Below are 13,296 nucleotides of genomic sequence, written 5' to 3' on the forward strand. Positions count from 1 at the left end.
GAGCTCTAAGGGTTTTCCTTGGGCCCATATGAGAAAGTGATACTAGCACATAGGTCCCACCACTTCCCCAAAAGATTCTGCTCCCTTACCTGACTGTGCTTATGGAACTGTTCTAGCAGCAAGGGCAGTACGTTGCTGGTGATGTGGTCACAGGCCCGGGCAGATGCCCCTGCAGCTGCCTGCAATAGCTTGGCACTAGGCCACACCAGTTTCATGTCCGGTTCACACAGATGGTGCCTGCAGTCTAGAGAGGCAGCATGTCACAGTCCTGGGGAGTAGGCTGAATATTGCCTGATCCCCTGCAAATCTATAAAAGTTGGGAGACTGAGACTGGGGCAGTTTGCTAGCAGTTATTACTCAGATGGTTTTCAAGTCAAAGCAGAGCTGCATCCTCCGAATCCCTGAGCATGTCAGGACTGTACATGAAAGGCTGACACTAAAGGAATTTTATCTCTATTGTGCTCACTCCCCTTTCTGCTTGCCATGGCCCCATTACCCTGTATGATGTTGCTAAGGAAGGAGTCAAGGAGGTCCTCAGCATCAGCCCTCAGCACTGAGTGAGACAAACACGCAGTCAGGGAGTGGAGGGCTGCTAGGCCTGCTGCTTCTACCCGCTCACTTGCCGTCTGGAACACCTGTCAGGAAGAGATCCCAGGGCTACTGAGGTAAGCCTGCACCAGATGAGGCCTCACCCATTTACTGCCTATTTCCTTGGAGGGCTGAAAATCTTTAGAGCACAGCATTGAAAGTTAATCCCCCAAACTGAGTTTCTTCTCAGTTGTATTCGCATGAGTTCCTTAGAGCCACTAGGACTGACATACATGCTTTTTGAGAAATAGAACTCCAACTCTGAGCAGTGGCTGCTGGGAATCCCCTATCCTAAGTCTCTTCCTCTCTCCTTCTATGCAGCTTGGCCCCATGACTTATGGTCCTTATCAGGGAAGAACAGGAAGAGGGCATTGTGCAAGGTGATCAAGTGCTATCATCAGCTAACCCTCACACAGGGACTGTCTCCCTTGTCATTCAACTAGAAGTATGCCCCCTTGCTTGCATGCTGAATGACCAAGTACAGTACAGTGGCCCTGGGGACACAGAGGTGAAAGAACAGGGTGTATTATTTTCCCTCACACCTGATAATTGAGAGTTAACAGTGATGAGTTTGCTAAGTAATACTCACCTCTCTGCGAATAGAAGTCCAAAGGCTGGGGAGGAAGTCCTTCAGTTCCTTCTGTCCATACACAGCACAGCAAGCATTCTGCCAGAGAAATCACAGGTATCAACTATCTACATTGCAGACTTAGGATATAAAGGCATTTCAGAATGATGGAACCTGAAGGACCTGGCTCTCAACACAACAACCATAAGTATTTCATAACAATTCTACCCAAGTCACAGAAAAACAGGAGTGCAAACTGACTCATGAAAAATGAGCATAAAGAGGGAATCCCAGTCAGTCTTCCTATAGTTACCACTCAGTTACTACAGGACAAGACAGTATGCAAGTAGGAGTTTAAGATCAGTTTATGGGCCCAGAACCTCAGTATCCATTGATTGTTCCCTAGCTCTTCAAAAACCTACAACCCTTTACACCTCTAATTTGCCAAAAGGCAGCTGGAGACCCCATCCTGATCAAGATGGCAGACAGAGAAGCTTCAGGGCTCTGGCCCCCTCAGAAGCTTTAAACAACAAGCAGGAAATGACAGAAACATCTTTCTCAAAGATCCAGGAAACAGTCAAAGGATTGTAGTAACAGGGTATGCTGGTTTGAAATGATGTGTGTACCCTAGAAAAGCCATGTTTTAATCCTAATCCCATTTTGTAAAGGCAGCTGTTTCTTCTAATCCCTATTCAGCACTGCATGCTTGAAACTGTAATTAGATCATCCCATCCGAGGTGTGATTTAATCAAGAGTGGTTCTTAACCTGGATTAGGTAGAGGCGTGTCTCCACCCATTTGGGTGGGCCTTTATATCCTAAGTCTGCAATGTAGATTAGTTTCTGGAGTCCTATAAAAGAGGAAACGTTTTGGAGAATGAGAGATTCAGAGAGAGCCAGAGAACAACGACATAGCCACGAGAAGCAGAGAGCCCACAAGCCAGTGACCTTTGGAAATGAAGAAGGAAAACGCCTCCTGGGGAGCTTCATGAAACAGGAAACCAGGAGAGAAAGCTAGCGGATGCTATGCCTTGTTTGCCGTGTGCCCTTCCTGCCAAGAGAGAAACTGTGACTGCGACCGCCATGTGCCTTCTCACGTGAGAGAGAAACCCTGGGCTTCTTTGGCCTTCTCGAATCAAGGTATCTTTCCTGGATGCCTTTGACTGGACATTTCTATAGACTTGTTGTAACTGGGACATTTTCTCGGTCTTAAAATTGTAAACTAGCAACTTATTAAAATTCCCCCTTTTAAAAGCCATTCTGTTTCTGGTATATTGCATTCTGGCAGCTAGCAAACTAGAACACAAGGTAAATGCCAAATCAAGAAAAAGGCTACTTAAAAGCAGTAGGATCCTGGGGAGTCCTCTCTGATCCCTCCTCCATCCCCTCACCAATGAGGCCTGTGCTCCTAAGTGCAAGTCCCTGGTTCCAGTTCTGGATGGAGTAGAGTCATCCTTGTGCACACTGGGCCATATATGCCTGGCCCAGTCTGTCTGGTGGTGGCTTGAGGGAACGGACTAGGACATTCATGGAAGCTGAACATCTGAGACTTTGCCATGCATGGAGAAGGCAGAGCTCACAGAGCTTTCCTACAGAACTCTGTGGAAGAGCAGTCAAGTCGTGACTGCTTGAGCAAGGGACTGCTGGATGGAGGATATACAGGGTAGCGTCTTGGACCATGAGGAGATGATGTTTCCTAGGGAAAAGGGGACATATGTACCTGTGGGAATTCTTAGGGCCACACAGGCAAAGACAGACATGCAGAAAAGATCAGGGAGGCCCCTACACCATAGCCTAGAGCTATTCTCTAAGCTTATTGTATGGATAAATTCTGAAACAGAGCATTCCCACAGGTCAGTATGCAAAGTCCTGGAAAGTTATTATTATTATTTTTTTGTCAGCTCCTGGCATTCAAGGAAAGCTTACCAGCTAGATACAGGCTTTAGGAACAGATGCCTCAAAGTCTAAATTCCAGTGCTAATATGTTAAAATGTCAAGATTTCCACAGAAGATTACAAAACATACAAAGGAGAAGATTAAAGCATTAGAAGCCATCAATGAAGAGACTCAGACTAGGGATATACCAGTCAAAAGACTTTAATGGTCCTAAATATGCTCAAAGAGCTAAAGGAAATCAATTCAATGACACATGAACACAAAGAGAATGTCTACATAGAGACAGAAATTATGAAAAGGAACCAAGGAGAGCTGAAGGCTATAGAAACTGTAAAATTTCCTTGAAGGGGGCTCAATATCAGATTGGCACTGGCAGAAGAAAGAATCAGTGAACTTGAAGATAAGAAAATTGAAATAATCGAATCTGAAGAACAGGAGAAAAGAATGAAGAAAAGGGAGCAGAGCCTGAGGAACCTGCGGGACATATTCAATCATACCAATATACTGGAGAAGGAGAGAGAAATGGGTAGACGGACTATTCAAAGAAATAATGGTTGAAAACTTCCCAAATTTAATGAAAGACATTAATATACATACCCAAGACAACAAATTCCAAGCAGGATAAACCCAAATATGCAAATATGCTACACTGCAGCATATTATAATAAAACTACTGAAAACCACAGATAAAAAGAGAATTTTAGAAGCTTCAAGGGAGAAGCAACATGTCACATACAGGAAGCCTTAATAAGATTAAGTACTGATTTTTCATTGGAAACCATGGAGGCAAGAAAGCAGTGGGAAGATACATTGAAAGTGCTGAAAGTGAAAAAAAAAAAAAAAAAAAAAGCCAGTAATTCCATATATGGCAAAACTTTCCTTCAAAAATGAGAAAAATCATTCCCAGATAAACAAAAGCTGAGGGAGTTCCTAACCTTTAGACCTGCCTCACAAGAGATGTGAAGGGGTAACTTTGAAGGTTGAAAAGAAAGAATACTAGGCAACGGACTGAAGCTTCATGAAGACATAAAGATCTCTGGTAAAGGTAAGGCTATGGATAAATATAAAAGCCGGTATTATTTGTAAATTCATTTTAATTTGTAACTCCACTTCTTACCTCCTACAGGAATTAAAATGCAGATGCATAAAATGAAATGATAAATTAGTAGTTTTGGATTCCTAATGTATAAACATACAATTTAATGGCAAGAACTCCATAAAGATGGGAGGATGGAGGGGTAGAGGAACATACAATAGTTTATATCTGCTACTCAAATTAAGTTAGTGTCAAATGAAATGGTTATCAATTTAGGATGTTAATTTTAAGCCCTGTGGTAACTACAAAGAAAATATCAGAGAATATGCAAGCTCAGAGAGACAGAAAGTAGAGTACAAGTTGCCAGGGTAGGGGGCAGAGGAAATAAGGACTCAGTGCGTAACGGTGTAGGGTTCTGTCTGGGGAGATGAGAAAAGTTTTAGTAATGGAAGATGGTGAGGATATTGCAACACAGTAAACATGATCAGCCCACTGAATGGTATGCCTGGGAGTAACTGAGACAGTAAAGTTTAAGGCAGTATGTAATCCTGGATGTAATTTTATATAAAGGAGTTGGAGAGAAGGCTCAAAAGGACATTATTGGGACATCTTAAAAAGCTGGAATGTAGACTGTAAGTTTATATCAATGTTAAATTTCTTGAACTTGATAACTGTACTTAAGGGGGTTATGCAAGTGAATAGCCTTGTTCTTAGGAAATGTACATGGCAATATTAAGAGTTCAACGAGTGTGATATAAACAACCTAAAGTGTTCAGAAAACAGAAAAAAGCTTGATAAATAGATGATACGGCGAATGTGACAAAATGGTAAAACTGGAAAATTTAGGTATCTGGGGGAATGGTGGGGGATATGTTGGAGTTCTTTCTATGGGGTTTGCATTCTTTTTGTAACTGTCCTCTAAGTTTGAAGGTATTTCAAAATTTAAAATAAAAAGGAAGAAAAGGAAACTGAACCCCGAGAAAAAGGAGAAAAATCACTCACCAGAGTCTGCAAAGAATCTAGCTTGGCACTCAGCATTTCAGAATCCACCTTCTCAATCAACAGGGGCAGGAGGAACTGTGGGAGACAAGGAAGAAAAATGTAAGCTTGGATGGGTAGTGTGTCAGCTACACCAGGGTCAGCTATGTCCTTAAGACCTCAGAGGTAGATGCTATATCAAAGAGCAACGCCCAAGCCGGGAGTAGTGATTTTAAGGTAACTTTCTTGCCAGACTCCTAAACTGAAAAATGGGCCAGTTTGCAAAGCTATAGGATTTCAAAAGACTTCCTCATAGGGATTAGATTACTTACTATCCTAAAGGAAATGAGGGTAAAATTTTCTACTTCAAAGGTCTGACTGACACAAGCCTGAAGACAGTTGCAGGATGGCTTTGACATGTATATCGGATCTCTCTTTTTCTCCATGCTTTTACTGCTCTTCAGAGCCTTCACTGGGCTGACGCTACATACCATAACCTTGGCTAGACCCACCTCCGCAAACCGTGGTGTAGACGACAGCACAGCTCGAAGACTCAGGATCAGATCTTCTCTCTGGATACCATAGGGATCATTAGGTGGCTGGAAAAGGGAGAAGGACCATGGGTTTGTATAACTCTTTACCCTTGAACACAAATTACAACCTGGCAAACCTACAGAATATTATACCCAAACTGGCAGAACAGTATGAGATCCCAGCAGGGATGAGATCCTTAGGTGTTCCTTGGGAATTTTGGTCTTTTGGGTCCTTATTTTCTGTTTTTTTTAATTTATTAATTAAAAAATTAAGAAACCAAATAAAACATCAACATATATAATCAGTAATTCACAATATCATCACTTAGTTGCATATTCATCATTTCTTAGAACATGTGCATGAATTCAGAAAAAGAAATAAAAAGACAATATTTATTTTCTGTTCGATTACACCACCTAACATCTCACCACTCAGAGATAAGCCCTCTTAATCTTTTGGTCTTCTCTCTATACTGTGTGTTAGGATATACTACTTCCCTATGAAATATAAAAATGGGATCATTTTCTATGTATGGTGTGGAATCTGCCTTTTCACTTAATATATGAGGAATATTTCTCCATAGTATTATATTATTTTTTTCACGACAGTTTTAGTGGCTTATAGTATTTCATCATGTGACTGAACTCTAACTTATATAAACAATCCCCCTTTGAATGGCCATTTCTATTTTTTCACCTGTATAAAAAGCAGTAATTCTGGCAACATAAAATGTTCCCCTTCAAATATAAGGGCTTCTAGGTAGATCAAAGGTCTAAAAACATAAAAAGTATTCCTGGTTTCTGCATTAAGATGTCTTAAGGATAGCAGTTTGAAAACATGTATCAGATTTCCCCCCCTTTTGGAAAATCCACCAATATGCAGTAAAGGGATTTTTATTTTAAAGACTTAAAGCTAAAGATTGACATGAACAGGATTAGAGACATGAGCAACAAAATTTTGGAAGGTGAAAATCAAACAGATAAGAAGAAAATAACTTAGACCCCAAACAATGCAATCCTAAGTAAACTTAGGAAAAGCTGAATAACTGTCCATATATTGCACAATCCCCAGGCACCTGTGGGATTGGGAGTGGGACTAAAGAATCAATCTGACATCCTGATACCCTCCCAACTCTTCCCTGACTGAAGCAGAATCTAGAGGCTTAATTCAATAGAATGGATAAAACGGACATCTTTGGTCTTGGAGATACAGATGCAGTTGAGGGCCTGGTGCTATGTACCAACTCTTCCTTTTGTCCCACACCTAGGGGTTGTAATGGCTTCTTGCTACAGATAATCTCTGGGTTGTCTCACTATCTCGTTTGGCTTTATAGTATTTCTATCACTTGTATAACCACCTGTCATGCGTGAAAATATTCTGTTTTAAATACCAAAGTGGTTTCTGTTTTCATGGCTGGACTTTCACTGATACAAAAGATAAAATCATGGCATTTTCCTAGAAAGAAACAAAAAGATAGAAGAGGAAAATAGGAAAGAAAAGAAAATCAGAGGTTTATCAAAAGATTAATAGGAGTTCCAAAAAGAACAGAGAAAACAAAGGGGAAGAAATTATCCATGAACAAATTCAAGAAAATTTCCCAAGACTGAAGGATATTAGTTTCTAGATTGATAGGGTTGACCAAGTACCCAATACAATGCATGAAAATAGATCCATACTAAGGCACATTGCTGTGAAATTTCAAAATATTGGGGGCAAAAAAAACCTTTAAGTTTCAGAGAGAAGAGAAAAGTGAATATAAAGATTTACTAATTAGAAGGAATTTGGGCCACTGCACAGCAACTGAAAACTAGATATAAATGTAGCAATGCCATCAAAATCTTAAAGGGAAAGAATTTCTTATCTCAAATTTTATACCCATATTATCAGTAAGTGGGGGAAAGAATGAAGACATTTTCAGGCTTGAAAAAGGTAAAAAAAAAATTTTCCTTCTATACATTCTTTTCAGGATGCTACTAAAGAATGTGTACCACCAAAATGAGGGCATAAACAACAAAATAAAGAATACACGAACACAGAAATAGATCTAATCCAAGATAAAGGCTAAGGAAATCTCTCGCATGATGGTGAAAGAAGATCCAATATCTATTCTGCATCAAGAGTAGGAAGCAATCAGTTGACACTGGATCACATTAAAATTTTGTGACCAATCTGTATCTATAAAGCCAACCTTCCATCTAGAGAGAGGGCAAACAAACCATGGTCTACAGGTCAAATCCAGCCCAGCATCTGTTTTTTTACGTCTTACAAGCTCAGAACAGCTTTTCCATTTTTAAGTGGTTGAGAAAACATCAGAATAACAATATTTAATTCAGTATAATTCAAATTTCAGAGTCCATGAATAAGTTTAATTGGAACACAGACAAGCTCCTCAATTTATGTACTATCTGGCTGTTTTGATGCTTGACAGTAGTGGTTGTGTCAGACATGCCTGCAAAGTCTAAAGTATTTACTTTCTGGGTCTGCAGAGAAAAGGTTGCTGACCTCTGCTCTCAAGTGAGCATACAGGCATAGCAAAAGTCAAAGGAACCACACATGTACTACCGAGATCCATTATGATGATGGCATATGGCTAAAATTGACAAGACAATAAAGAAGATTATTTGACACTAAAGCCAGGTGTCTTTCTTTTTAACTACTATCTTGACAAGAGTCTTCTGCTTCCCATAAACTGTGGCAATGAAAAAAAAAAGTCAGCTTGAGTAAGAGAGTAAGAGAAATTCTCCCATCATTAGAATAAGCTTGTTTTTACTAGATATCTCTGGGGAAATATACAAGCAGTCGGTAACAGTACTTGCCTTGGGAGGGAAAATGCTTGGTGGAAGTAAAGAGGTATTTTAAATGTTGAATCATGCTCACTGTATTACCTTTTGGAAAAAAACAAAACAAAACAAAAAGGAATATCCTATCCCTCTCTCAAACTACAAATGCACATATATATTCTTTGACCCAGCAATTCTACTTCTGGGAATTTATCCTATCATTATGCCCATATATATGTGAAATGATACATGTACAAGTATGCAAGTTGCAGGATGGCTTGTAAAGCAAAAGACTGCAACAACACTTTCTCACTAGAGAACTAACAAAATTAGATACTTGAACAACGGAATATTATACAATCATAAAGAACAGAAAAGCAAAAATGTATATTTTGATACAGATCACTTCCCAATAAACTGCTAAGTGGAAATGGCAAAGTATGGGAAAAGTGTTTGTAGATGCTTCCATTTTTTTGGATAAGCATCTGCTAATACTTAGATGAAACAGCTCTGTAAATATACAAACATAACTGATAAAATTGGTTGACTATGGAGAAGGGAACTTGGTGAGAGGAAGATTTTTCACCCTTTTAAACCTTTTGGATTTTGAATCATATAAATGTATTATCTTTTCAAACAAAACAAAACAAAGCAAAGCAAAGCAAAGCAAAGCAAAACCAGATAAACCTGGTAGCCTAACCAGGAGCTTTCAAGTTTTCAAAGGCATAAGTTCTTCTGAGTTAGGAATAAGTGATATTGATTATGAAAAAGAGATGAAAAGAATTTTAGGAGAGACGTCCCAAGTAACATGACAATGACTGAAATAAGGTGATAAGGAATTCCTTACTGCAAAGAAGGTGGGACAAATTAAAAGGTAGTGAGAACCAATATTTACATGTTGTTTGGTGTAACTTCTTGATATAATTTCTTCTAAATTATTAATGCTTGCAGTACACACCTCCGCACATACACTCATGGTGATAAGATCCCGAGCATCTGAAGAGTAGGGTGAAGGACTAAAAGGATCAGAGCAAACATCTCCTGTACGTCCTGAGCTTAACTGTGCCTTCTCTGTCTTGTCAGTGTGTTTCTTTTGACTGAGATGCCCTCTCTAACTCCAGAATCATATTCCAAGGATACCTTAGAAACCAACTGAAATTCTATCTTGTCTACGCAGTCAGTTACTGCCTATTCTTGCTCATACTGAACTTTGTCTTCTTTGAACAAGCAAGCTTGGCTCATTTGGGTACATAGTCTCATACTGTTACTTACATGTTTCAACAAATAATAAGTGCAACCTGATACTCTTCAGGACAGGAACCACATTTTACAATTCTGAAACCTTCCTCACTTAATACATTGTTAAAGAGATTAAGGAGTACTGTCCTAATCCTGCTAAATTGACTCCTTCCTCCAATGTCAAATGTTTCTCTACTTCCCAGTTAATGTTAGTTCATGAAGGCAGAGATTATGTTTATTTTGTTATATCACCAGTACCTAGAACAGGGATTGACACATAGTAGGCACCCAATGAATATTTAAATGAATGAATGAAAAGTGCTACTTACAGGGGTAAAATCAATAGGGAAGTAACAAGATGTCACTTCAAACAGCTCCTCCACAAAGGGTCCTATGGGAACAGACAAAGAATCAGGTTGTTTCAAAAACTTCATTAATCTGAAAAGCCCCAAGCAGGTAATTCATGCCACCATCATGTACCCAGGTTATAGTCCTTGGAGATGAGGTCATGGACTATGCGGAATGCCACCAGAAGATTACGAGGATCCTTCTCCCCATCCATCACCTGGATGAAGCCAAAGGTGAAATCAGCTCCTAGGCCTTTCAACTCTGGGGAGGAGAGAATGGAGTCACCACTGTCCCACAGGGTAGAAAGCCTGTTTATTTTCCTGGCCTGTGTTCTCCCTCTTCTATCACTGCCTTCTCTTTATTGCATCCCAGAGCAGACCTTTTTTGTTTTCCTATCCCAAGAGAAGTACTCAGTGAAGGAGAGTTGTATAGCAACATTGTAACAATATTATTACAGAGCTAAGAATTTATTTTGAAAATATTAGTTCAAACAAACTCTACTTTTCCTTTACTTCACCAAGGAATGAGTGGACCCCAGTTTCCCTTTACCATTCTCTCTCACTGGTTCTTCTACATAACTCCCAGGCTAAATAAGCCCTACTAATGAGGAAAGCAAAAAAAGTAGGATGTGTTCATTTTTCAGATTTCCCAGAACCCCATGCCTCTTACCTTCTTCCCGGGTTCGCATGAAGTTGGTGATTATATTGTAGACTGTGTGTCGGTCCACCTGTGGCAGGGACTTGGGGGTGGGAGAGAAAGGAAGTAACTAAAGAAAGTATTCAAAGAATACCTCATCCAATACAACTACTTCAGGCTTCAGGGGTACAGTGCTCTTTATACCAGCATAAGATCAACTTATGAGGAAACACAGAGAAGGGATATGGCTATTGGTGCAACTGTACAACAGTGAGACCAACAACCAAAATCTGTCTCATTATGCCTTACTTTCTTTAGGTGTAGTAGGACACAGGTCAGACATAATGGCATGCATCTCTCTCCTTATACAGTAGTGAGAAATGTATACACAGCCTGAGAAATGTATATACAGTCAAAAGACTTCAAACAGTTCAGAACTTAGAAGACAATATTTTCTTTGCTATGCAATCCTAGTTATTCCAGGAGTGGGAGACAGAGGGGAATTACTAGTGTGACTGTTATCACCTACCTGCACATGCACCTCCTGAAAGATGGCTTTAAGCACAGAGACAGCCAGCCCTGGGGGTAGCGCCACACACAGGCTCTGTGGGAAGAAGATACGTGAACACAGCCTCCAAGATATACCCCCTAAAAGGCCTAGTTAGCTACAGCAGCAGACACAACACTCTGGTTCAGGAAGATGTGTAACAGTGGTAACAGTGAGAAAGTTGGTCCCTTTTCCCAAGCTGATGGTTTCTTACAGTCTGTCTTTGAATTCCTCCCCCCAGGGGGTACTTTCACGCTCTAGAGTATAAGCAGAAGTAGAGCTGGTAGATACTAATTTAGGCCTACATTAAGGGTAAAGAGGGAATTCAATGGGCAAGGGATCCCGCAAACACAGTTACATAATGAAGAAGAGAACTCACGAGTGCCCTCAAGCCCTGCAGGACAGGCGGGATCACAAGATGATGGTCCTTCAGCCGGTCCTCACAGAACAGGAGCAGGTGCACCACTGCGCAAACCACACCAGTCAGCCGTCAGCTCACACGGGCTGGGCCGGGGCCCGCCTGCTTCGTTCCTGCCCTGAGTCTGTAAGGACTGTTCCTACTTGGCCTTCACTCCAGTTTTCTCCTTTACCAAGGGATAGGTCCCAGGCCCACTCCCACTTGAGGTTGTTGCCTTGACTTGCTCAGTCAGGAAAACAGGTGAACAACTCTTATTATACTTTCTCACATGGTATACAGTCAAACCCATTCTCAGCTCCAGAACTGTCTTTCTATAGACAAAGGTTGGCAAAATTTTTTTCCTAAAAGGCCAAACAGTAAACATTTTAGGCTAGTACAGCATATAGCCTCTGTTGCAACTACTCAGCTCTGCTGCTGTAACGTAAAAGCAGCCATAGACAATATACTGTAGTTTGCCTAAACCCTGCTATATAAGATAAGTAGCTAGTGGCTTTTCCCTTAGAACTTCAAAGCACTTTCCTATTTCATTACTTTTCCTCTCCATCTAAAAAACATTATTTTGTTCATTTTACAGAAAGGGGAACAGACACTAAAAAAATTGTCTAAGGCTACATTTAAAACCCATGGTTCTTGCATCTCAATTCTAATCATCACTGCCATATATGCCAATGGGGAATGAGAACTCTGAACTAGTAGTTCCCATATAACTTATGCCCTCCCTCCCTATAAGGCTGGCTTGAGTAGACATGGAGGCCTTGGCTCATCAATCCAGGAAGACACTTCTACTAGTGCTATAAGTACCTTCCTTCTCCAGGAGCATGGAGTGACACTGGAGTAGCACCTGTGACAAAAGTTGGATCCCTCGGGCCCGAGTTCGGGGTTCTGGGTTCTCTAGAGATGACCTGGGGAAAGTAAGATCGAGAGCCTGTCATTACCAGTTTAAACCTTGAAGGAATACAGATTTTGCAATTAGTCACACTCAACTCCTGGATATGGAAGCACAGCTAGGCCCTATTGAAGTGAGTAAAAACAAACCAGGAAGGTGCTCCTGAGGTACTTGGCATTACAGATACCAATAAGGACAGCAGCTTAAAGGAGATTCCCAGGCTAATTGGACATAATCAGAGGCACATGTGACTCAGCAGCCAAAAGAAGTTTCTGCTCCAGGCACATCAAGCTTGGCACCTAATAGGCACTATGCTTATTCTTTTTTCCTTCATGGTATGATTGTGACATTCCTCTGAAACAGAGCTTAGCAGCTACCCACGGGGCTTGAGAGATGATGGGTAGCTGCGGTTTCTCTCAAAATAGGAGAAGAATAATAAACTTCCATAAATTACCACTAAGGAAGAATGCTGAGATCAACCAACAAGGTCTTAGAGAAAAAAAAAACAAAAACTTTTTAACTGGAGGGTCACAGAGTAAGATTGAAGTTTTAACAATTTAGGATTATTGAAACAGGAGAAGCTGAACTGAAGCAACAAGGAGGTAATTTATCTCCAAAATAGTTCTACAAAGATCAACTTAAATATACTAGAAGGCGTATAAGCAGGAACAAGTAGGAAGTAGATTTATGGAGGAGAGCTGGCCAGTATTTGAGTTAAGCTTCAAGGATAAGGACATATACAAATAGGGGTAACTGGGCAAAAGTGAGATCATTTTTGACAGGATTCCTAAGACAGGAACTTGTAGAAAAGTCTCTGCTTAGGAGGTGGAAAACTGTGTTTTCA

At 40.5% G+C, this 13,296-nt stretch overlaps 1 protein-coding gene across 7 annotated transcripts in view; it reads right to left on the minus strand.

The window, feature by feature from the left end:
- MMS19 (MMS19 cytosolic iron-sulfur assembly component) overlaps positions 1 to 13,296 on the minus strand; it is a 32,061-nt gene that overhangs the window by 8,007 nt on the left and 10,758 nt on the right. For all 7 annotated transcript variants that reach the window (XM_077125637.1, XM_077125635.1, XM_077125636.1 and 4 more), the window contains 11 exons: positions 12,368 to 12,468; positions 11,528 to 11,613; positions 11,131 to 11,205; positions 10,635 to 10,704; positions 10,098 to 10,226; positions 9,947 to 10,008; positions 5,577 to 5,663; positions 5,089 to 5,163; positions 1,178 to 1,255; positions 497 to 635; positions 90 to 244 (listed from right to left, as the gene is read on the minus strand). In XM_077125637.1, the coding sequence (XP_076981752.1) occupies positions 90 to 244; positions 497 to 635; positions 1,178 to 1,255; positions 5,089 to 5,163; positions 5,577 to 5,663; positions 9,947 to 10,008; positions 10,098 to 10,226; positions 10,635 to 10,704; positions 11,131 to 11,205; positions 11,528 to 11,613; positions 12,368 to 12,468 (1,057 nt within the window). The remainder of the gene's footprint in view (positions 1 to 89; positions 245 to 496; positions 636 to 1,177; positions 1,256 to 5,088; positions 5,164 to 5,576; positions 5,664 to 9,946; positions 10,009 to 10,097; positions 10,227 to 10,634; positions 10,705 to 11,130; positions 11,206 to 11,527; positions 11,614 to 12,367; positions 12,469 to 13,296) is intronic.

The sequence above is a fragment of the Tamandua tetradactyla genome, chromosome 13, assembly GCF_023851605.1.
Source record: "Tamandua tetradactyla isolate mTamTet1 chromosome 13, mTamTet1.pri, whole genome shotgun sequence".
In the NCBI taxonomy this organism is placed as follows: domain Eukaryota; kingdom Metazoa; phylum Chordata; class Mammalia; order Pilosa; family Myrmecophagidae; genus Tamandua; species Tamandua tetradactyla.